The sequence below is a fragment of the Octopus bimaculoides genome, chromosome 4 (assembly GCF_046866305.1).
Source record: "Octopus bimaculoides isolate indiv1 chromosome 4, ASM4686630v1, whole genome shotgun sequence".
Classification (NCBI taxonomy): domain Eukaryota; kingdom Metazoa; phylum Mollusca; class Cephalopoda; order Octopoda; family Octopodidae; genus Octopus; species Octopus bimaculoides.
In genome coordinates this window covers 21,389,574-21,414,484 of record NC_142931.1, presented here as the reverse complement: position 1 = coordinate 21,414,484, position 24,911 = coordinate 21,389,574, and the positions used below count along the sequence as shown (strand labels likewise).

Sequence of the window (24,911 nt, the reverse complement as noted above, 5' to 3'; positions counted from 1 at the left end):
AGATATTGTTGTTTGGGACAGACATAAAAAAGTATGTACGGTCATAGAGGTCAGCGGTCCTGCTGATGTGAATATCTGAAAATCAAAGAGAAAGAGGGTAACTATAGACAACTGCTTCGAAACTTCCAATTTCTCTGTCCACATTACAAATTTACATTTATATCAATAAGAATTGGTGCACTTGGTTTTGTAAGTAAAGCTTAACTGACAGATTGGATAAGCTTAGGTTTTTCAGAAAAAGAAATCAACCATCTAACTTGCTCATTACAAATATAATCTGTAAGTGGAACAGTAAGAATATTTAAGACTCTTCTCAAGTTGAAAATGAGACATTGTTTTCTTTATCGACATTCCTACGAAGGAGTATTGTATCTTTGTCAGAAACAAACTCCTCAAAACAGAAGCGAACGTACATACATACATACATACATACATACATACATACATACATACATACATACATACATACAAACGCTCTGATAAATAGACTGCAGTCAATTGTCCTACGCAGCCACATGTTTTAAGATTATCTTAACATTTCACATTTTTAAGAATCGCATAGCAAATGTTTACACAGGCTCGCTAGCAAATGAAAATTATAAAAACAAACACTATAAACATATCTAGGTGTAAGTACGTGTATTAATGTGTGTTTACAATTTGTGTGTAAATGCATATACACACACGCACGCACTCACATACACAAACACACACATACAGATATACATACAGTGTGTGTGAGTGTATGTATATATATATATATATATATATATATATATATATATATATATATATATATATATATATATATATGTGTGTGTATATATATACACACATGCATATATATGCACATACACATAAGCATACACAGGTATGCCTACTTATCTACATATATGTGTGTCAATTAGAATTTCAAATGCGTCAGGTGGATTTCTTACCGTTCCTTTTGCCAAGGTAACTATAATCTTCACGTGATGTACACCGAACATTGTAGTTCTTAAACAGTATGATATAAGTGATTTAAAACTCAGATTTGCTGTCCTATAAACCAGGGAGTACCTGTCAAAAGCAGAAAAGTGTGCATGTATTTATACAAATGCTTAAGGAACACATACATACATATATGCACACATACATACATACAAACTACATACATGCATGCAAGGATGCATACAACCAAACTACATACATGCATACAAGGATGTATACATACAAACATCCATACATACATACAAACAAACATACATACATACATGCATATGTAGACATACACACACACTCACACACAGAGGCGGAGCTCCTCCTTGGGACCTGAGCAGAAGTCTTCACAGACCATCGTGGTTGGTCCTGAGCCATCAGCCCCTATGAATGAATCCTTTTCTATGCTTGGAGCGGTCCGTTGGAAACGAAGCCATACTAATCTGCGTATAGACCAGTAACGTAAGCCAAGCTTAATATACTCAGCTTGGTCTGCAATCATTTTGATACCTGATGTGTGGCACACCGTGCACCTGTACAGGCAATGTCGATTTGATGGAGAGAGGGAGCTAATGTACGGCACTAACATTTGATGATTATATACAAACCATCTGTGCAGGTTGTTCAGTAAACCAGTAGCTCAATAGGATCGATCTTGAGTTCTAGCAAACCTATATGTAAGTCCAAGAGATGCTGAACCAGCCACATCCAGTTGCTCTCTTTGACTTCAGCTCATTACCAAGAGTTGAAACCCTGCACGTATCTACTGAGATCACAGAGGAGGAAATACAAGCACCGAGGACACAAAAGAAAAAGGCAGCTGTATCCGATCAAATTTCATCTGAACGTTTGAAGCATGGTAGATCAGACGGAAAGACTTGCTTAGAAATCTGTTCAACGGGTGTTGGCTACAACAGCAAATCCAGGCTGATTGGAGAGCAGTAATTGCAAAGCATCTCACGTCGGCAAACCCAGTAGGCAGCAACAACTGGCAAAGGAGCGAGGAATTACATTTCTTTCTGTACCAGAAAACATATTCTGTATTGTATTGTTGAACAAGATTTGCGTTGAGAAAATTCTTCACTCTAAAACCATCGTGCAACAGCGCATAGACTTCTGGTAGGAATATCAGAAGTCTTCACATTAAAAAAAAATGGATTTTGACGGCATTAATTGAGAATCACTATAGATGATCACCTAAAGGCACCTCAGCATCTTCAAGAATTTCTTTGAGGACTTCAACTATAATGACAGGACATATACAAGCCACACTGACGACTTGTCCTCCTCACGGGTATCTGTCAGATTTATGTCCTCTTGCCTCTTCTCTTCCTGCTACCAGTTTATTTTGTAATAAAGAAAGTGACCATTCAGTGCACTACAGAATTACGGTGAAAGATAACGGAAAGGCTGTGTGGTCAAAATATTGCCAATATTATTGCGCTGCAAACAAAAATAAGGGATTATTGCTAAATCTAATTAATTAACTCAAAAAGGAAGCAAGGAAAATCGGGCTTAGAATTAGTTGTGAAAAGAACAAAGTGACGCAGATTAATGTAATCCACCCTCCAGTCTTCATCGGGCAGCTGGTTTTCGAAGATGTGGACAGTTTTGCATACATGATGATCAGTAGTGATGAAAGCATATAAAATTGTCTGAGAAGCTGAACTTCTAAGCAAGAAACATTTCCCTGAGCATGCACTAAATCTAGACAACAAGCATTGTCATTCCAATAAAGGTCTAACTATAGAGCAAATATTCTGTTAACTATTTTGTATTACAGTGAAATATGGAAAAAATACAACAAAGGTGGCCAAGACGTTGGACACATTCTACCAACTATGTCAACGAAAGATCCTCAAATTCGCTTTGGAAGAAAGTATCTCAAATGAAGAAATCTCATGTGAAGCAAATCTTAACCGCTGCAAAATATCGTAGAGCTGCACTGGTTTCATCTAATGTCATATTTTACAACTGCCAGTCACTAAGCGTGCAAAGGCTCCAATAATGTGAACATCAAAAAAAAAAAAAAAGGGGAAAATACGAAAATTGTGCTGGCCTTCAAAGCCCTAGCACCGAACATTCTAAGAACAGTTCAAATGCACAAGAACTAGGTTGATAGGACCAAAGAGAACAAGGGCAGGGCAACAACGCCTGTGAAAGCTATGCTTCTCAGAAGGCAGGAAGATCTATATCCAGGTAAGTAATGTATATGCATTTATATATATATATATATATATATATATATATATATATATATATATATATATATATATATAATGTGAATGTGTACCTGTGTGTGTGTGTGTGTGTGTGTGTGTGTGTGTGTGTGTGTGTGTGTGTGTGTGTGTGTGTGTGCGTGCGTGAGTGAGTTTGTGTGTGCGTGTACACTGTGTTGCATGAAGAGGAATGTATGGTCTCCCTATGTTTTGTCCAACAGCCATCTGAGAAACTATGGATTATGGCAAGAAACGATGTAATGACCGAATTTCTAGCCAGTAAAGATCATGTAGAATGCTATGATTTATGGGAATTCATGAATGAAAGTGAGATTAATACAGTCTTGGCTCCTCTCTGTATGTGCGAGTGTGCACATGTGTGCATTTTATATCTCGATATTTTCTCCTTTATGTTTCTTTTCTACCCGTCTCTGATGAACAGCTTCAATTATGGATTCAGAAAAATGCCATGTGTCTTTTTACGTGGAGTTTCTGATAAGTGAGAATGTCAAAAGTAAAAACGAAAATGTCAAAGCAAAAATGAGAATGTCAAAGTGAATCTATGAATAAAGATAAAGTTTAATAATAATAATAATAATAATAATAATAATAATAATAATAATAATAATAATAATAATAATAATAATAATAATAATAATAAAGACGCGGGAGAATGGGGAAGAGGTATTACTTAAGTAAAAATGTCAAACAAAAATTAGAAAATGTCAAACTGATAAACTGTGAAACCGAAAGTGAAAATACAAAAACTGCAGGAGATCCAGAAACAGTATTAATGTGAAAATAATGATGTCAAAGTGAAAATTTAAAAACGGAAGTCAATGTGAAAGAAAATGCGTGAAAACAAGACGAAAATTGCAATAGTAAAATTAAATTTATTGTTTTATTTATTTCTATATTAATTCAGTGTCACAATTCGTGAGAAAAGCGTCATTGGTTTAGAAGTTCCAACAAGCCAATCGCTGGTTCACTGTTTTTATGACGATGGGAGTGATAGGGAAGTGTGTGTAACTCAGTGAAGAACAAATATCACAATGGGCCTCGTTCGATGAGCACTAGGTTTTATGTTTTTTCGCGCATATTTACATCCTCTTCATAATATATACACATGCTCATTCACGATCATAAATACATATGTACACATACACGCACAGATGAAGGCACACACACATACACATATATACACATACACATATATACACAGACATACATATATGCATATATGTACATATATACACTTATGCATGCCCTTTACATGTGTATGTGCGCGCGCACGATAGACTTCTGCATAGTTTGCCCCTCATAAGGCATTAAGAATATCTTAAAAGACGTCTTCTCAATATGGCGCACAGTGGGTCGCATCCTGAAGCGTATGATTGTTACTCGAACTTATAATGTAGGCAGAGATATACATGCATTTTTACTTTCCATCGTTTGCTTGTTTCTGTCATTTGACTACGGCTATGCTGGAGCACCGTCTTGAAGAGTTTCAGTGGAATGAATAGGCACCAGGACCTATTTTATTTTAAAGCCTGGTACTTATTCTATCGTTATCTTTTGCCGAACCGCTAAGTTACGGGGATTTAAACCCACCAACACCGGTTGTCAAGCGGTGCGGAAAGACAAACTCACAGACACACACGCACACACACACATATTCTTTTACTCGTTTCAGTCATTTGACTGGCCATGCTGTAGCACTGCCTATATATATATATATATATATATATATATATATATATATATATATATATATATATATGCATGACTGGATTCTTTCAGTTTCCAACTACCAAATTCACTCACAAGGTTTTGGGCGGCCCGAGGGTATAGTAGAAGACACTTACCTAAGGTGCCATGCAGTGGTACTGAACCTGAAACCACGTGGTTGAGAAGCACGCTTCTGACCACATAGCCAGGCCTATAATTTAAAATAAAAAGTTAATGGCTATTCCTTGTACATGTAAATGTATTGTTGTAATGTGAGCTGACTTAGCATTTCAGTTGATCATCAAAATGGACAGGTGACGTGAACATCAACGGCGCGATACTAACACATCTCCGATTCGCAGATCATATTATGTGAATTGCCGAAGCCACACATCAGCTGCAGACCAAGCAGACAATGCTGGACACACACAGTCAGCTGTAGTCCTTAAAATGAACTGCATGAAAACAAAATAATGCAATCCGAAGACTTAGTAGAAAGCCGAACAGAGGTTGGGTGTGATGAAATCAAGGAAGTAAAGGAGTGGGACTACTTAGGGCACACAGTGAATATGCACCGAGACAAGGATGCTGAAATCTCGAAGAGAAAACGGGCAGGATCGAAGGTGTTTACCTCAATAGAAGTGTTCAAAGTAAAGCTGGACAAGGCGATAAGTAGTAGACTCTTCAATAGCATCGTTCTACCTGCGTTCTTATATGCATGAGACGTGAGCTACTGCGAAGAGAGAAAAACATTGATTGGCTACAACACAAAGAGTCATGGGAAGATCCAGGAATATCATTACGAGGACATATTCGAAATTAGATAATTCGAGAATGGAGCGGAGTGAATAACGTGACTGTAGAATATTCAAAGAACAAATTCCTCTGGGTCGAACATGCTGCAAGTTTCACAAACAACTGGTGGACCCATGTTGTTGCCGAATGATAAACAAGAAATCAGAAAAGGCCCCTCGGAAGACCGCCAAGACGATGGGAAGACGATTTGGTAAAAGATGGAAAAGAATGGTGAATTCATGAAAGAATTGGAAGCGCATTGTGACCAACGATGTATAACGACATACCGCGATGCAGTTACATATATAGACATACAGGCATTCACACGACTCTGCTTTTCTCATTACCTATATTGTATCCAACACTTTCCAAGATCCGCATTAACTGCGCCAAGTCCTTCCTCCCAAAACGTCGGTCCACTAGAATAACCTTCTCCTGCATATATTTTTCTTGTAGGCGCCAACCTTGAAAGGAACATCAAATACATTTACCTCACTAGTATCAGAAGGGTTGTAAAGTACATGGGTACAGTCCTCCCTTCAGATAAAAGCAAAATACAGAAATAGAAGGGAAAATAATGAGGTTGTAATGAGTATTTGAGACAGGAATATAACAACCAATCAGCAAACACAAAATCCAAACAAGTGAACATACCCACCAGCGAATATAAATATACCACCGAAAACCGATTTGAAACAGTTCTCGCCTGAAGATTGCAGTGACATAAAACTCGAGTGGTAACACAAAGTTTGAGTCCCATTAAGTTACATACACTCGCATATATACATAAACATATGTGTGTATGTGTGTTTGCGTGCGCGTACCCGCGCACGAATGTTTACGTGTACAAACGAAAGAATGAGAGTACGCAATATAAATAATTATTGATTCACGCTACATTACTTTAAGTTTCACACACATACAGAACGTCTGGTATCTTTCACATGCTTATCGTGAACGGAGGTGTAACCGCAGGTCTTTGATAGCTCCTTTATTAGGAGTTGATAAAGTCGATTCTTGTCAGTCAAGGCAAGTTTTAGACATACATACATACATACATACATACATACATACATACATACATACATACATGCATACATATAATATATATATATATATATATATATATATATATATATATATATATATATATATATATATATGTACAAAGAGGAGAGAGACATATACAGATACACAAGTATACATATATGCATAAAACATGTATGCATGTGTGTGTATGCGTGCGTGTGTGTGTGGTTTATGTGTGTACATGTATGTAAACACTCACACACACACATCCGTCTATTGAGTTTAACTGAAAGGCATTACTAAACCCGAGTGTACTTTAGAAAAATTCTTGCCTAGATTCCTGCACAATAGGATCGAAACAGGAAGCATGTGATTGCGAAATATATTACATTATGTCATCATTACCAACACCAGCACCACCATCATCATCAACAACATCATCAGCAACAACAACAACAACACCGACAGCAACAATAACAGCGGTAGCAGCATACTGGCAATATATTCAATGTTATGTTACCTTCTCCCGTTACTCCCCCTCTTTCTCAACAGATCATCATAGCATCATCGTTTCTTCTTTCTTTCTATCTTTCTTCCTTCCATCTTCCATCTGCCTATTTTTACTACATCACTAACAACTATTTACTATTAATACTGTTGCTGCAGTTACTACTACTACTACTACTACTACTACTACTGCTGCTGCTGCTACTACTACTACTGCTGCTACTACTACTACTACTACTACTACTACTACTACTACTACTACTACTACTTACCATTATGTGCAACAGCAACAACGGAGGTAAGCAGCTTATGAGGGAGCCGCTACTTAGCTCCACTTGCTAGAAATTACAAGCAATTCTCCCTCATATCACACTCGATGCTCCGAACAAAGTCACGTTATAGCTTCAAGCCTGCTCAGTCGGAACTGACCCTGGGTTAAACCGTAGCAGCAACTATAGTAGCAATGACATTAACTACACGAACATGAATATCAATAGCAATAACAGGAACATGATTGCAACGATTGCCAAAACAATACCAGCAACGGTAACAACAACAACAACAAATACAACACTAACAAAAACAACAACAACATAGGCGCAGGAGTGGCTGTGTGGTAAGTAGCTTGCTTACCAACCACATGGTTCTGGGTTCAGTCCCACTGCGTGGCACCTTGGGCAAGTGTCTTCTACTATAGCCTCGGGCCAACCAAAGCCTTGTGAGTGGATTTGGTAGACGGAAACTGAAAGAAGCCCGTCGTATACATGTATATATATATATATATATATATATATATATGTATGTGTGTTTGTGTGTCTGTGTTTGTCCCCCCCCCCAACCATCGCTTGACAACCGATGGTGGTTTGTTTACGTCCCCGTAACTAGCGGTATGGCAAAAAGAGACCGATCGAATAAGTACTAGGCTTACAAAGAATAAGTCCTGGGGTCGATTTGCTCGACTAAAAGGCGGTGCTCCAGCATGGCCGCAGTCAAATGACTTGAAACAAGTAAAAGAGTAACCACAGTAACTCTTATAACAACGACATTTGCACTGAAATCGCACACCAAGATCACAGCCATTACTACCACTACCACAACAACAGCAGCAAAAACTTTCCTTACTACCAACAGCACCACCATCACCAACATCCGCAACACACACAGCTACAACCGCAACCACCACCACAACTACCACCGCAACAACCTTTTTTTTTACCACTACCATCGCCGCCACTACAACGACTTTACGCCGCCTTCTAAACCATCCGCACTACCACCACCATTAACTCCACAACGACCATTACCACGAACACCACCACACCATTACCATTACCAGTACCAGTACTATCGCCACTACCATCATCACCACCACCACCACCACTGTCAAAGTCACCACAAACACCGCAGCCACCACCATCACCACCACCACTACCACCACCACTGAGTACCACCCCTTTCGTATCTACCCACATTACTATCAAACGTCAGTAACGCGGTGGCAACAACAGTAGCATAGCAAGCAGTTGTAAGCAAGCAGTAGTCGATGAGGGAGGCGGCTGTTGCGGCGGTGGCGTTGGTGATGATATGATAGTGGTAGTGGTGACGGCGAGATGATGGCGACGGCGGCGGTGGTGGCGGTGGTGGCGGTGGTGTTAACATTTCATGAATGGGAAAACATGTGAATGAGAGAAACGCGTGCGAACGCATGTGTCGTATCTAGAACACGTGGAGGTGTAGCTCCAGATTTTATCGAGTGATTCTGCTTGGCTCTGCGTCGTTAATAATTTCATTCATGTTGTGTGTGTGTGTGTGTGTGTGTGTGTGTGTGTGTGTGTGTGTGTGTGTGTGTGTGCGTCTGTGTGTGTGTGTGTGTGTTTGTGTACTCTCATAACTGTCTATGTGTGGGATGAAGTGGTGGGGGGAATATTTGTGTGTGAATGTAGCGGAGAAAGAGGTGGTGGCGATGATGGTGGTAGTGATGGAGTAGCACTCATTGAGTGACTCTCCACCTACTCCACCACTCCCACCACTATACACAGAGAGAAAATTATGTTGGTGCTTCTGCTGTTTAAACCCCAGGTCAGACCTGTTCAAGTAAACCCTTGACCAAAGGTATCCAAGCCATGACCATCTAGTGACCTTTTTTTTGTTTTTGTTTTTTTAGGCCCAGCGTATGTAGGACTACATAAACCAATAAACCAATCTGTCCTTCCTTTTATAAGACAGTGGGCATCTATTTTGAGAGTATCTTCGCTGCAACTATTAGCAGGTCGAGTGACCGCGCAGAGAATTGGCTCTTAGGTTCCCATTTGTTGTGAAAATCAGCATTAGGGACTAGGGGTACGGGAAAGGCCTAAGAGACTGAGGCCGAGGCCACAGAACATAGAACAAGAAGCTTTAAATTACTCCTCCTTCTGTGAGCTGAAAAGTAAGGGAATGCTGTTCCCCTTCGTACTCCCCACCATTTTCATCACCGGTTAATGGGTGTAGATGTAGTAGTAAGGAATCATCCTCCACCACCATCACCAAGAATACCACCATCCCTACCGCCATCAATGGTGTTAGCGGAATAGATAAAACGCCGTGCAAAATATTCTGTCACTTTTAGATGTACCGTTATCTTACAAGTTCAAATCTAGCCTGAGCTGACATAGCTTTTTTTTTTCCTCAGGGATCGATTTGATAGTTATAAGCAAAGCACTGAAATCGATTAAACTGAATCAAGTCGTTGCTAAATCTGTAGGCTGGTGCCTTAGTATTTTGAGATGGCAATTAGTGCTCTTGTGAATCTAAACAGTACACTTATCTCTGCTGTTAACCTCCGCGCTGCAAAAAAAATCTTGAGCAAGTTTCTTCTTTTCTAACCTCTACCACCCAAGACATGTAAATGTAATTGGGCAGAATTGAAACTGACTGGAAGTCTGTCGGATGAGCTATCCCGCGTTTCAAGGGTGGTAGTATACTTGATTAGTCACTCAGTTTACATAGCACAACACTCCACCTTTTTTTTTAATAGTTTGTTCAGAAGAAATGTAGTCGGTCATAAACTTTTTCAGGACCTCCGATACTTGCATAAGATCTGACCGTGAGTACTTGCAACAGAAAGACCTCTGCTAAAGGTATCCATACCCTAGCTAATGGTGTTATAACAAGGCAACAGATTAAGTCTACCAGCAGTAGACAAAACAGGAACTACTCTTCCGAAGGGGTTTCGACACAGTTCCGGGGCTTCGGTAAAAAGCACTTGTCGAAGTTTCGTTTAGTGGGACTGAACCCCAAACCTCATAGTCGTGAACTATTATAATTCCATTCATATCTAACATACTCTTTAGGTACATACATTGGTACAGTTCTAGACTGATTCTGTATTTTACTACTCCGGAAGGGATTAATTTCAACTCAGAGTGTAAAACGCCCTAGTTAAGTACCCACGCAAGACATTTTGTCCGACGTTCTATCAATGCAGTCATTCCAACAGTGACCATCATGTTTTTCTTTAGGGATGCCTAGGACTACATTATCAAATGTGTTTACTCATTTTTAGCACTGCATGGTGTGATTTGATAGGGATTTCACAGCTATTTTTAGCATGACGAGCCACTGTGTAGTGCTTCCCCTCGTTGATTCATGCGTAGGCGGGGTTCTGATTCGAGAAGGTGATGCTATGTGAGGTGTTGGTGGTAGTGGTAGTAGTAGTAGTAGTAGTAGTAGTAGTAGTAGTAGTAGTAGTAGTAGTAGTGGTAGTAGTAGTAGTAGCAGTAGCAGCAGGAGTACTAGTAGTAGTAGTAGTAGTAGTAGTAGTAGTAGTAGTAGTAACAACGGCAACAACATCAAAAGCAGCAGTAACAGCAGTGGTGGTGGTGGTGGAGTTTGTTAGGGTTGACGGGTGTAGATAGTTCTCCCTTAAGCTCTGTAAGATGTGTAAAGGAATGTAAGGATGTGAGTAGTGCCAACGCTAAAAGAACGGCATTGGCAGTTTTGTAGTAGTAGTAGTAGTAGTAGTAGTAGTAGTAGTAGCAGCAGTAGTAGTAGTAGTAGTAGTAGTAGTAGTAGCAGCGGTGCCGGTGTCAGTGGTAATGATGATGCCGAGGTGACGGTGTAACGGAAAGATGTTTAAAGTATTTTTTGTTTTATTACGTGGGTGGGTTTCATTAATTTGGCGAGAAGATACCAGGGTAGGTAGGTAGGTAGGTATGTGGGTGGGTATGTAGCTTGGTAGGTAGGTAGGTAGGTAGGTAGGTAAATGGGTGAGTAATTAGTATAAGTAGGTCCGTGTGTTGCTGAGATAGGTAAGTAGGTAGGTAGAGTACAAAGAAATAAGAAGAAATGATGTTCGGCTGGATATTAATAAAAAAAAAAAAATTGGTAAAATGAGTCAAGGGAAATAACACAAATGAGTTAATGACATGTTTATATATATATATATATATATATATATATATATATATATATATATATATATATATATATATATATATATATATATATATATATATATAAATTCATTTAATTGTTTAAAGAGAAAATATGCGAAAGGAAATAACTCAGATAGGACAATGCCATGAACTTTGATGATTTGTATAATATAATTGCTTATAGAGTTTATCAATAATAGATTAGAGAATTGAAGAGAGAGAAAGAGAGAGAAAGAGAGAGAGAGACAGAGAGGTGGGAATAAAGTAAAAGGATAAAGTAGGAAGGAGAGGGAAGAAGAAATGAAGAGAAGGAAGAGAAAAGTGGAGAGAGAGAGAGAGAGAGAGAGAGAGTGTGTGTGTGAGAGAGAGAGAGAGAGAGTGTGTGTGTGTGAGAGAGAGAGAGAGAGAGAGAGAGTGTGTGTGTGTGTGTGTGTGTGAGAGAGAGAGAGAGAGAGAGAGAGAGAGAGAGAGAGAGAGAGAGAAAGAGAGATGCAGCGGAAGAAGTGAAATATGATGAAAATCGCGGAAAGAGGGAAGTATAGGAAATATAAAAAGGAAAAAGTAAGAAAAGAAAGAAACAAACAAACAAAAGAGAGACTGGAAAGAGAAAAACAAAGAAATTAATGAAGAAACAAAAGAGAAAAAGAAAGAATGACTGAATGAATATTATAAATATAGGCGCAGGTGTGGTAAGAAGCCTGCTTCTCAACCACATGGTTCCAGGTTCAATCTCACTGCGTGGCACTTGAGCAAGTGCCTTCTACTATAGCTTGGGAGGGACCCAAGACTTGTGAGTGGATTTGGTAGACGGAAAATGAAAGAAGGCCATCGTATATATATATATATATATATATATATATATATATGGAAAAATATTTTATCCTACATTAGAAGTAAATTTATTACCATTCACTTCGGGACTGGTAACCACTAAAAGTTGAGGTTCGGGACCAGTCACACGTGTGCTGAGGCTTGCTAAAGGATTTTACATTTGGATATAACTGGGGTACTTATGTGTACCCATGACTCTTGCTTCTGCTTTTTTCCATGGGTGCTTGTAAGTATTTCATTTATTTCTTTTCGTATTCTCTACTGAAGAGGGAAAAATCCATGAGATTAATCCCGAAACTGATTCATATAACGAATTTTTTTTTTAAAATTCCGTTAGCTTGCCTTCCTCGATTTCAGCACGACGTGTATTCATAATGAATGTATATTGTAATGTGGTGATTGACGATTTAAAGTCTATTCTCAGCATATTGGCATAGAAATCTTTCTTTTGCCCTTGTTTATAATTGTATATATATATATATATATATATATATATATATATATATATATATATATATATATATATATAAATATATATATATATACACTAGCTGACGTACCCGGTAATTCCCGGAAAAGCGGGGCTTATCTCTTGGTTCCATTCTCATAATTGTTTCGCTAATCCAATAACAACAATACAAAGTATGTAGCCGTTAAAACGGTTTTTGTGCATTTACAGAGAATACCGAACTGTCTTACACAGAATCTTGTTTATAGGAATTCCCAATAAGTTATGAATACCCAAATTGTGAATAAGTCAATAACCGAAACAAGTGGATCTATTGTTTAGGAAAATGCTATTTACTTGTTTAAGGGTTGTACTAAATAAATTGCGAAAATAACTCTAACAATGCAAACACTAAGAAATAAGCATACTCAATTTGATTTGTACCAAATGATATAGAAAAATGAATGGGTTATTTCCCTTGGCTGTTAAAATAAAATATATTAGTTATATATAAGGACCCCTTCCAGGGGCCCTATTATCAATTTTTTCAACAATCTGAGTATGCCATGAGGTTTCCAGACATAAGTTTTACTCACATGTCAATTTCATCAAAATCGATGAAATGATGTAGTAGGAGTTAGCTAACAACTCCGCAAACAAACACACCCTCAGACAGAATTTCCCACATATGTAGTAGATATATGTTTGTGCGCGCGTGTGTGCGTGTGTGTGTGCTGTGTGTGTGTGTGTGTGTGTGTGTGTGTGTGTGTGTGTATCTATGTGTTTCTGTGTCTGTGTTTGTCCCTTCCCACTACCACCGCTTGACAACCAGGGTTGATGTGTTTGCATCCCTGTAACTTAACGGCTCGGCAAAAGAGACTGATAGAACAAGTACCAGGCTTAAAAAATAAGTACTAGGGTCGATTAATTCGACTAAAAACGTCAAGGTGATACCCCAGCATGGCTGCAATCTAATGACTGAAACGGGTAAAAGATAGAAGATAAAAGATAGAAGGAAACAAAACTAAAGTATGATAGAATAAGTAAAAACGTAAAAAAGGGAAATGAAGAAAAAATTAAGAAGGACAGAGTAGAGGAAAAAAGACTAAAAAAGTTGCCGGTATGGCTGATTAACAAATTATCTCATAGCTACATGTTTGCAAGTTCGATTCCTTTGCCTGTCACATTATGCGAGTAACTTCAACCACAAAACTGGCTTGAGCAATAATAGCTTTTTATCTTTTACTTGTTTCGGTCACTGAACTGCGGTCATAAGAATGCACCGACCTGAAGGGGTTTTGTCGAACAGATCAACCCCAGTATATATTTTAAAATCTGGTACTTATTTTATCGGAGTCTTATGCCGAACTGCTAAGTTTCGGGGACGTGAACAAACCAACGTCGGGTGTCAAGCGTTCACAGACTCGATCACATGCGCCCGTACACGTACACACGCACGCACACACACACACACACACACACACACACACACACACACACACACAGAGGCACACATGTATAACGAGGTAAAAGAACATGGGCTTGAACTCGGTATACCTTTATTTCATCTGTTACATGTGTGTGTGTGTGTGTGTGTGCATGTATGTATACACACACACACACACACACACACACACACACACACACACACACATATATATATATATATATATATATATATATATATATATATATATATATATATATATATATATGTATGTATGTATGTATGTATGTATGTATATAATTGCATGACTATATTGCTTTGCAGGGCAGACAATTGACAGCATCTTCAGAGCCCGAAATAAACGTTTTGTGGTTTTTGTCACAACCCTTTATTTTTGATTTCAAATCCTGCCAATATCATGTTTAAAGTATGTATGTAACTGAAAAGCCAAGGGCTGCAGATTTTGTCCGGGAAAATTCCCTTTATAAACATACTGTGCTAGAAGAGATGATATACTTCAGAGCAAGGATAGAATTGATCACATGATGCATTTCACCGCACTTGTGATTTGTCAATGTCATACTCTTGTCACTTTTGAGTGACACGAGTGTGACACTGTTTCGCCTAGCATTGAAATATACTGTATTTTTCAACACAAAACGCTAGTAAAGGAATATTTCCCGGACAAAAACCGCAACCTCTGACTTTTTTCAGCAACACACAAACGTTGAATATGTTATACGGATAAAGTTTACTCAGACACACACACACATACACACTCACACATACATATATATATATAATTAAATAGATATAATTATAATTAAGGGTACTGAGAAACATTATTACATGCTGGCCACTGATAAAATCATTAAATAATTTTATCCTTAATTATTTTTGCGTACACACACACACACACACACACACACACAATGGTATCAGCACTAAGCAGTGATGAGGAATAGACGAACTTTAGGTTAGTTAAAATATGGTTGTTTCACATTTCAACTCCTAAAAATAAATTCACTACTGTTACCGTGTAGAGACACTGAGCAGATTTAGTATTTTTGCATCTTTTACCATAAGCGAGAATTTTTTTCTCCATAGTAACTGCAGTGAATTATATCACAAAGATATTTTGATTAGCCTAAAGTCCATGTGTGTGTGTCTGTGTGTGTGTGTGTGCATATGTATATATAGTTGTGTTGGAGAAACTACAAGATACAGCTATTTGCTAAACGGTTATCTTTAATTCGTATGGAATCAGTAATTCCCTAAATTGAACTTCAGACAAAAGCTTGTAAACTCGCTTTATTAGCAGGAAACCAAGGGTATTAGATATTGTGATGACTATTTTGAATAAAAAATTTACACACCCTATTCCTCAGTGTTGAGCGCTCTTTCTTGCGTTCCTCATGACCAATGTAACGTGTGTACATATGGGAGCATGTATGAGTGCACATTTGTGTGCCTGCATGTATGTACATGTGCATATGTGTGTGTATGTATTCTGCGAATTGAGGTGAAGGAAGTATTTAGCAAGTTAGGTGTTATGTATGCTCCTTTTATAATTACATCAGAAAGTGATGGATTGGTGGAATCGTTAAAGCGACAAAATACTGCGCCGTATTTGTTGAAATTTCACCACAATGAACGTTTTTCCTTTCATTATTTCGTTTTTCCTTTCATTATTTCGGGGTTGATAAAATAAGTACCAGTTTTGCTGGTTTTGTGCCTAAATTAGAAACAATAATTACTTCAAAGTGGAAATCAGTCTACTTGCGGTTTGTAGTGGTAATTAGAAAGAAAACTACGTATTTAACTAAATTTGTTAATGAGCTATACTTTCAAAACAAGTATATATTAAATAAGGTTTTTCTGCCATTTTTTCCCCCGAAGGTGGGGGATTAAAGTTGACATAAAGAGAATGAAAATAGTCTGTGATGTGGGACTTGAAACCATAACTGTTTTTTGTAATATTATGTAGAGAGCAAACAGAATATCTTTGTCCGATCTTGCGTGAAATTGCAATCATTATGACCATTTATAACAATTATAGTCATTACTGTCATCACTATCATCCTCATTTATTCTTCCTCCTCCCATTCATTTACCCCTCCTCTACATTTACCTCTCATCTTCATTTACACCCTCCCCTTCATTTACCCCTCCCCTCAATTCCCCCTCCCCATCATTCACTCTTCCTTTCGCGTTATTATTTTCGTTGTTGTTGTCATCGTTATGGCCATCTCCACAACATTAACTTTTATTAACACACAGAACGACGTACGAGGTCTGATAAAAAAAAATAACGGCACTGGTGTTATAAAAAGAAAACCACAACACATATCAATCCACCATTTAATCTCCTTCAGAGTAGCCCCCTTCTGAAGCCACACACTTTATCCAGTGTCGCTTCTATTGATGGGAGCATTCCTGGAACTCCGTTTTTGGGATAGCAAGCATTCTCTTGGATTTCCTTGACATCCTGAAATCTTGTTCCTTTCAAGTGGGATTTGATTTTTGTCTTGGTTTCGGGATCATAGCCATAGACTCACGATTCATCATCTGTTGAGACCGTTTTCAAGAAAGTTTTTATCTTCCTCGACGCAATCAAGGTGATTCTGCGCAGCCGAAACCTGATCTTTTTGAGACGAATACACTTTACACCCAAAAACAACGGAAGTACTGTCTCTATGCAGAATTTCGCTGGATGACACCCAACTCTACTGAATCAGTTGCTCACATGGTACCGAATCCAACCCAAGAAGTGCATCCGTATTTACACTTCCATTTCATATACGTTCTTAAATCACATATAGCGCACTTCAGTAGATCTAAAAAAATGCTTTAAGGGTAACTGAGATAATATAAAATAGCTGCAAGCTTTTCTCTGTTTGAGATCCTAGAAACTGCCTGCTACAAGCCACTGGTTGATTATTATTTATCTTCATGTGACATCACTACAAGACAGCCATAAGAAAAGAAGAAAAGCGAAATTTAATTTCACAAACCAAAGAATTAATAAAACTCTTAGCTCTACAGAATACATTCGAGGATTCGGAACCAAACAGACAACGTATAACTGCTTTGCTATCGCACTTCCCTTTATTTTGCTCCAAATTATTTTCCGTTGGGTTACACCTAGAAAGAATCATCTGGAGAAAATTTCACTTCTAACTGCCGCATAAACTTTTAGGTTGATATCGCCATCATTTCTCAGATGGACTTATGCCAACAGTGTCTATCATTAATTACTTTTAGGAAAGAGAGTGGCCTAATAGAAATAGTCCCCACCGACCACTTCAAATTTTTAGATCAGTAAAAATATTAAAGTCCACCATTTCATGAAAGTCCAATATTCCTCATAGCACATAGCACTAAAATTCTCCAAAAAGACTTTGACTCTCTACTGTCAGAGCTGCCTTAAGGCATGAGTATACGGCGCAGTTGCCCAGTTGGGTCTAGGGGCCCAATAACAAACTATGTCAACTTGACTTGCTGTTAAGAAATGAATACTATAAGCACCAGGACGTTAATTGATTTGCCGGAGGAAATCTAATACCGCTAACACTGCCCTGTCAAGAAGGACCAAGTACCCATAAGTGTGAGAGAACTATGCTCATACCTGGGACAGTGCGCCCTCTCCGTTCACTCTCTCTCCAGACGTCATTAACAGCGATTAACGTTTTTCAGCATTTAGAAGCTAGTATGGAAAAAAGAACTTCCCAAAGGGTGGGATAGTCTTAAAATAATGAATTGGTTGCTAATGACGACAAAGTCATTAGTCGATAAACTCTGCCCATCAAAAAGAAATCGGTGGTGTGGTGGGGAACTTCTTCGTAGTCGCCTGACCTGCCCAAAACAGTAGTAACATTTCCTTCAAATCACACCCTACTGCTTTAGAAAAAAAATTAACACGTTAAATATTATCATATTCGGACATAAAAGGCTGGGAGCTTGGCAAGCAGAGTGTCGACAGGCGCTCGTACTCTTCTCCTGAACGGGCAATGCCGGCGGAGGGGGTACCACCTCGGCGTACTATAGAGGCTGGTAGAGGGCAAGTATGATGACGGCCTGGGGGAGACTCTGGGTTTCGATGAAAGTCAGCTTGCCAACCTGCATCGAAGGACTTTCAGCCCGGTACCTATGGACAACGTCCAGAGGTCCCTGGCTTGGCTGTGCTTCTGAAGTGCCTTGCCAGTTCGGGATAAACACGCGAGGCACGGTGTCACGGTTTCGCCTAGGTGTCCACTTTGCGGGCAGAGCAACGAAACTGCTCTGCATGCAATCTTACAGTGTCTAAGTCTCTTGGACCTGTGGGTTTCTACCAAAAGGATACTGTCACAGCTGGGGAGAGTACAGCTGCCAGCCGAATCGATTATCAAGATCGTTCCGCTGTCTCCGCTAAAAGGAGAAAAGAACTTCTGGTTTCTATAGCGAAAGAGGTGATATGGAAGACGCGTGGAAGATGTATCGCATCAGGCACCTACGTCTCCGGGCATGCTTTAGTGAACCTCTTTTTAAATCACCTAAGAGGGAAAACGTGTCTGTAGAAGAAATGCCTGACGTCAAAAAAGTACGAAAGAAGATGGAAGAAAGTAACCCGGATGTTGGGTGTGTAAGCGCCTAATTAAACGGAGTAAAAAAAAGGACGAAGTAGACGGTCCAACGCAGGAATGTGGTTGGTGAGGTCAAACCCATTCCGCGTCCATTCAGTTTTTCATGTTCATCCGAAATTATAATGTACTTATTCACATATGTAATATTTGTCACATGTATTTGTTTAACTTTTGTGACTTGAATACAATTATCGTGTACCATCATCTCTATTACTGTCCTTAACAAATCTTTGATACAAAACTCGCTAGTACTCTGCTTTTGGTCTGCTCTTCCTTTTCTTCGTTTCTCACAATTCAAACTCTAACCCATCCTCTATATCTCCATCTCTTTGTAAACACGACTTAAAATGTGAAGACTTAGGTAAAATTTATTCCAAACATATATTTGTGGTCTCATCATTTAAATATTAATAAATGTACGTATGGTAATCAATGTCGTATATTCTATTTAGTCAACCAATCAATCAGTTTATCAATCAATATGCATATATAAACGTACACACACACACATACACACACATATACACACATATACACACATATACACACACATAGATAGATAGATAGATAGATAGATAGATAGATAGATAGATAGATAGATACAACCACATACACACACTTTAAATAATTAAATAATTAACTATATAATCCAAATCATGTATAGACTTGATATTCTAAAATTAAACTGCACGACTCAATCTGTTAATTATTTTAATGTAATAAATTCAAACAAACAAACAAATTTAGCCAACGTCACTGTCGTCGTCGTCGTCATCATCTCCGTCTATTCAAAGTCCTCCTCTCCACCCATCAACATATCAACATATTTAATGCCATCACTACCAACAACACGACCATCAAAACCAAAATCACCGTTATCACCGCTACTATCACCACCACCGCCATCATCATCATCACCATCGTCATCACAAATAACATCGTGCCATTATCACTTACATGAATGAATTTCAGATAAAGTATGAATCAAAACAGCCACAACTAACTTCAACAGCTGGAATCCCCTTGAAACCAAGATCCCACTCCTTTAAACGAACCCAAAACCTACGAGACCTCAGCTTCTTCCCTAACCCAACCTCCAGCCCGGCTCGTTCCCCTGATCCCACCCACGATGCCGCACTTGCCCTTACCTCTCCAACACCACCTTTCTTACAGGCACCCATCATCGACCCTATCATATTACTGACTCGTTCACCTGCACTTCTAGCAACGTCATCTACTGCATTTCCTGCTCTCTCTCTCTGTCCTTCTCTATACATCGGTCAAACGGGACGCCGCTTGGCTGATCGGTTCGTGGAACACCTCCGAAACATCCGACTCGGCAACGACACATCGGTCTCGCGCCATTTCTGTTCTACCGGTCACTCTTTACAACACTTGTCTGTGTTCGGATTGTCCTTGCACAGGGGCCATCCGGACTCCCGTCTTCGCCATGAGCAGGGATTAATTTTCTCTCTTCGCTCCTTTGCCCCACATGGGATCAACACTCCTCCCCTCTTCATCTAACCCTCCTCCTCTCTCTTCTCTTCCTCTCACACCTACTTCCTCTCTTCACTCCTACCTACCTTCTCCTTTCTACCCTCTCCCTCCATCGTCACCCCTCCCTCGTTACCCCACTCCTACTCATTCCAACCCCATCATCCCTCTACATCCCATTCCACTCCATCCTTAGACCCCACTCTTGCTTCCCCCACTCTCACCTCCCCACACCCCAACACCACCACACCACACGCCACTACACCCCCCACCACAGCGCACACCACCACACCACACAACCAAACCACACACCACCACACCACACACCACACACCACCACACCACCACACCACCACACCACACACCACCACACCACACACCACCACACCACACACCACCATACCAAACAACATCACACCACCCTGCACACACTAGCACTAACCACTTCCCAGCACCTACACCATCATCCACACACCTACACATGCATACATGCACATGTCATTGTCACCAGCCCCCTTCCACACGCACATACACGGTCTCACATACACACGCACGCGCACCTTCGTTTTGGGATCATCACGACCTTATTATCTCTCCTTCTTCCTAGCTCTCCTGTGTGACCCCTCTGTCAGGCATTCGCCATGATAGATTGCTAGCCAATAAACCTTTTTTATTTTCTCTCCCTGTTTATTTCTGTGTTCCTCTCTGTTGAAGAGCGTAGGCTCGAAACGTAAAAGACTTTCTCACTTCCCGAGCGTTAAACTAATACATGTTTGTTGTTTACCCACCCGTCTTCGTCTTTTGTTTTTCTGTAAATTCTCACTAAAGATATATATATATATATATATATATATATATATATATATATATATATATAGAGAGAGAGAGAGAGAGAGAGAGAGAGAGAGAGAGAGAAAGGCCAGGTCAGTTCCTTCTCAATTTTATTCGATTGTCAAAGAATATGTATGAGAATATGTATATGTATATGTATTTTTCCATATGTGTATTTTCATACACTGTTTTTAACACTGTTTTTAACAATTTCACCTTAATATGACAATCAGTATGTAACACTACAAAGTTCATACAAAGCTTTATACTTTAAATATATTTTATCATCAAAGAATGTATATATGCATTTTAATACTCAGACTGTTTTTTAACATTTTTTATTATTCTCAAAGACTTTTGATAATCTTTTTCTAAAAAAGTGAAACTGGTTAAGTAAATAAATATTTTTTAAAAATAAGTGCATTTTCAAACTTTCTTTCATATATATTTCCACTCGTACGGTATTCCACAACTTTACTTTATTATATATATATATATATATATATATATATATATATATATATATATATATATATATATATATATATATATATATATATATAAATATATATATATATATATATATATATGGGGTATCCAAAAGTAACCGGAAACGTTCTCTGTGAGACAAGCCCTTGTAGTTCAGGCTTCTGCCTTCCACCACAAGAAGCCACTTCATGTGACCTTTAGGCATCAGTCTGCCGACCGGGGTCGTTCGGTAAAATCGTACTGCCACGTAGTGCGTCTTTGATTTGCAGTGCTTCTACTCTGTGCGTCGATTTTTGCGATGACTGAAACGAAGGAATAGCATGCTTCTGTAAAATTCTATTTTCTGCCAGGCAAAACGGCGGCCGAAATAGTTGTCATGCTTCAAACAGCTTACAAGGATGCTGTCATGAGCAAAACACAAGTTTACGAGTGGTTTCCACGCTTTAGGAATGGTCACTTGTCGATTGAAGACCAACCTCGTTCAGGACGTCCGTCGATCTCCCGAACGAATGAAAACATCATGAAAATTCATGAACCGATCTTAGAGGACCGTCACCGAACAGTTAATGGACTTGTGATATGATTGGTGTGTCTTGGAGCTTCTGCCAACGAATTTTGAGCGAGGAATTGCAAATGAGAAGAGTTGCTGCTAAATTGGTATCTCGCTTGCTCACGGAAGATCAAAAGCAGTCACAACTGAATGCGTCTCGTGAACTGAAAGAACAGTTGGAAGTTGATCCAGACCTCTTTTTCGAAGGTCATCACTGGTGACGAAAGATGGTGCTACGGAATTTGCAGATGTGGAAGAGGTGAAGAAAAAAACGACGGAGAGGTTAAAAGGCATCATATCGCAAGAATAGTGGGAAACATGCGTGGACCGATGCATTGCTTCAAATGGAGAATACTTTCAAGGCGATAAAAAATGTAAATATGTAAAACTAAGTGAAAAAATAATATTGCAAAATTCCGGTTCCTTTTGGGTACCCTCTCGCATATATATATATATATATATATATATATATATATATACATATATATATATATATATATATATATATATATATATATATATATGCTGGCATAGGAAATTAGACGATCATGCGCCGTTCGAGCAGTCGTCACTTGCGATACCTACAGTATGTGTGTATGTACTCTGCGCTCCTCCTACATCATTAAGAGTATTCTTAGTCACACTTAGTGACGATTGAATTTTTCCGTTATGGTATCACATTGCCCTTGGCTGTTTATATTAATTTATATATATATATATATATATGAATGTAGAAAGAACACATAAACGTACTCAATGCAAACAAGTACATGATGGACCACTCTGATTATTTTGCACGGAGCTCTTTGTTTGCTATTTTGTATTATAGCAAATGAAATGGAAATCATTTCTTCACTGTTATCTCTACTATCAAACCAATTATCCAAATAATTCAGTTTTTACGACTCTTAAACACAATTACGGCCCATTTTGCCAGACATAGAAGTGCATTTTTATTTTATTGTATATTATTATGATATACATTAATTGTAAAAGTCAATATTTTGTAGCATAATTCTTTATTTTAAGGTATATTCCTTTCTAATTTAATACATTCTTCCAATTAAAATGTCTTCCAAGACAAATTGGTGATTGCAATCAAATGTTGCATATTTTGGTGATTTTGATATCGAACATCACGCTTAATTAAACGCTATAACTTTTATATGCAATTTAAATCCAGTTTAATGAACTGACCAACTGACTGCATTCCATTATTTAGTCCTTTTTTTTTTAAAAGAGATTTTTGCACTCATCCAATCTTTGACCGACATTGCAGAACAGTATTAAACGCTATCATGAACAAGTTGTCAATTTAATGACATTTTCATCAACACATTTTCCAAGATCTCGACATAATTATACTCGTTCATTCTACTTTCAACTGGAACAAGAGAACCAGTATTTATGGCCGAGAACTCGCCCCCAAACATCACTGAACTTCTGATATATCTCATAATTTGGGGCAAGGAACACCTTTTAGTTGAATCCATCTTGCATTCAGTTTCGGGCATAAGTTTTGCCTTTGATGCGATGACGGTGAATCGGCTTTTGTAAGAAAAAAATAATTTTGCACCAATCTTCTGATATCTAAGATAGATATTTATATAGGAATTCCAGACATTGGCGAAGAATGATGATTGAGATGAGCAGACCGTATCTAGCATTTCGACTTTTGAATTCTAATTGATGGAATCAGCAATACACACAGCACGTGGAGATGGACTGACCAAAGGTGTTGATCTCGGAGAAGAATTGTAGTCTTTCTTTCTATCGATTTCTAATGAAGGACGAATTCCTATTCATGTTGTTGTCCGCTTTCAGACTAGATTCAAGTTATTTCAGCATATATGTTTCCATTTGCACCAAACATTAACACAAGCACCAGAACTGCATTTTATTATGTTTTTTTTTGTTTTTTTTACGGTGGACAGGAAGAAATTTTTAACTTCCTCAACTTAGTTGTTCTAGTACGATTAGTCAGACTCAAGTTATCATTTTATCCCCCGGAAATATGATGAATACAGAAACACAATCATGATTAATAAGGTAGTATATTCTACATATCCAAAAATTACTAGATATGAAGAAAATAACTTCTAAAAGTTACTTCTACATCAAGTGAAAATTGGCTTTAATTGCCTTTAAGTTCCATAAAAAGATTTTCTAGTTGTAAACCATTCAACATATAGTCGAAGCCATGAACATACGTCCCTGTAATTTAACAACTAGGAAGAACTGAGCACGAATATAACGCAAAGTCTCTGTAGCTTGTGACATATCCTGTGATCAACGTTATCAAAGGCATTTGCAAGGGAACAAGTCATTATCTTCTAGGAATGTGATCAACTTCCTCCTGAGTTTGAGTTCCATGATTTAGCAGGCATGTGAGGTTAGTGAAACAAGCCTACCATTTTTAACATCCGCTCTGCTACCTCCTACATGTTATGCCTTCCTTTGACTTTCTGGGAAGCTTCCCATTTTGAAAGAAGTTTTGGAAGTGGATCTGTAGTGGTCTTGCTAGAGCT

At 38.5% G+C, this 24,911-nt stretch overlaps 1 protein-coding gene across 7 annotated transcripts in view; it reads right to left on the bottom strand.

Annotated features, from left to right (window-relative positions):
• The window catches only part of LOC106876310 (uncharacterized), a 345,615-nt gene that overhangs the window by 100,555 nt on the left and 220,149 nt on the right, over window positions 1-24,911 (bottom strand). The window contains exon 5 of one of the 7 annotated variants that reach the window (XM_089350463.1): window positions 939-1,059. The exons of 5 other annotated variants lie outside the window; for them this stretch is intronic. In XM_089350463.1, the coding sequence (XP_089206589.1) occupies window positions 1,028-1,059 (32 nt within the window). In that variant the 3' untranslated portion in view covers window positions 939-1,027. Of the gene's footprint in view, window positions 1-938; window positions 1,060-24,911 lie in introns of those variants that run through there. One more of the 7 variants, XM_089350470.1, reaches the window with a different exon arrangement.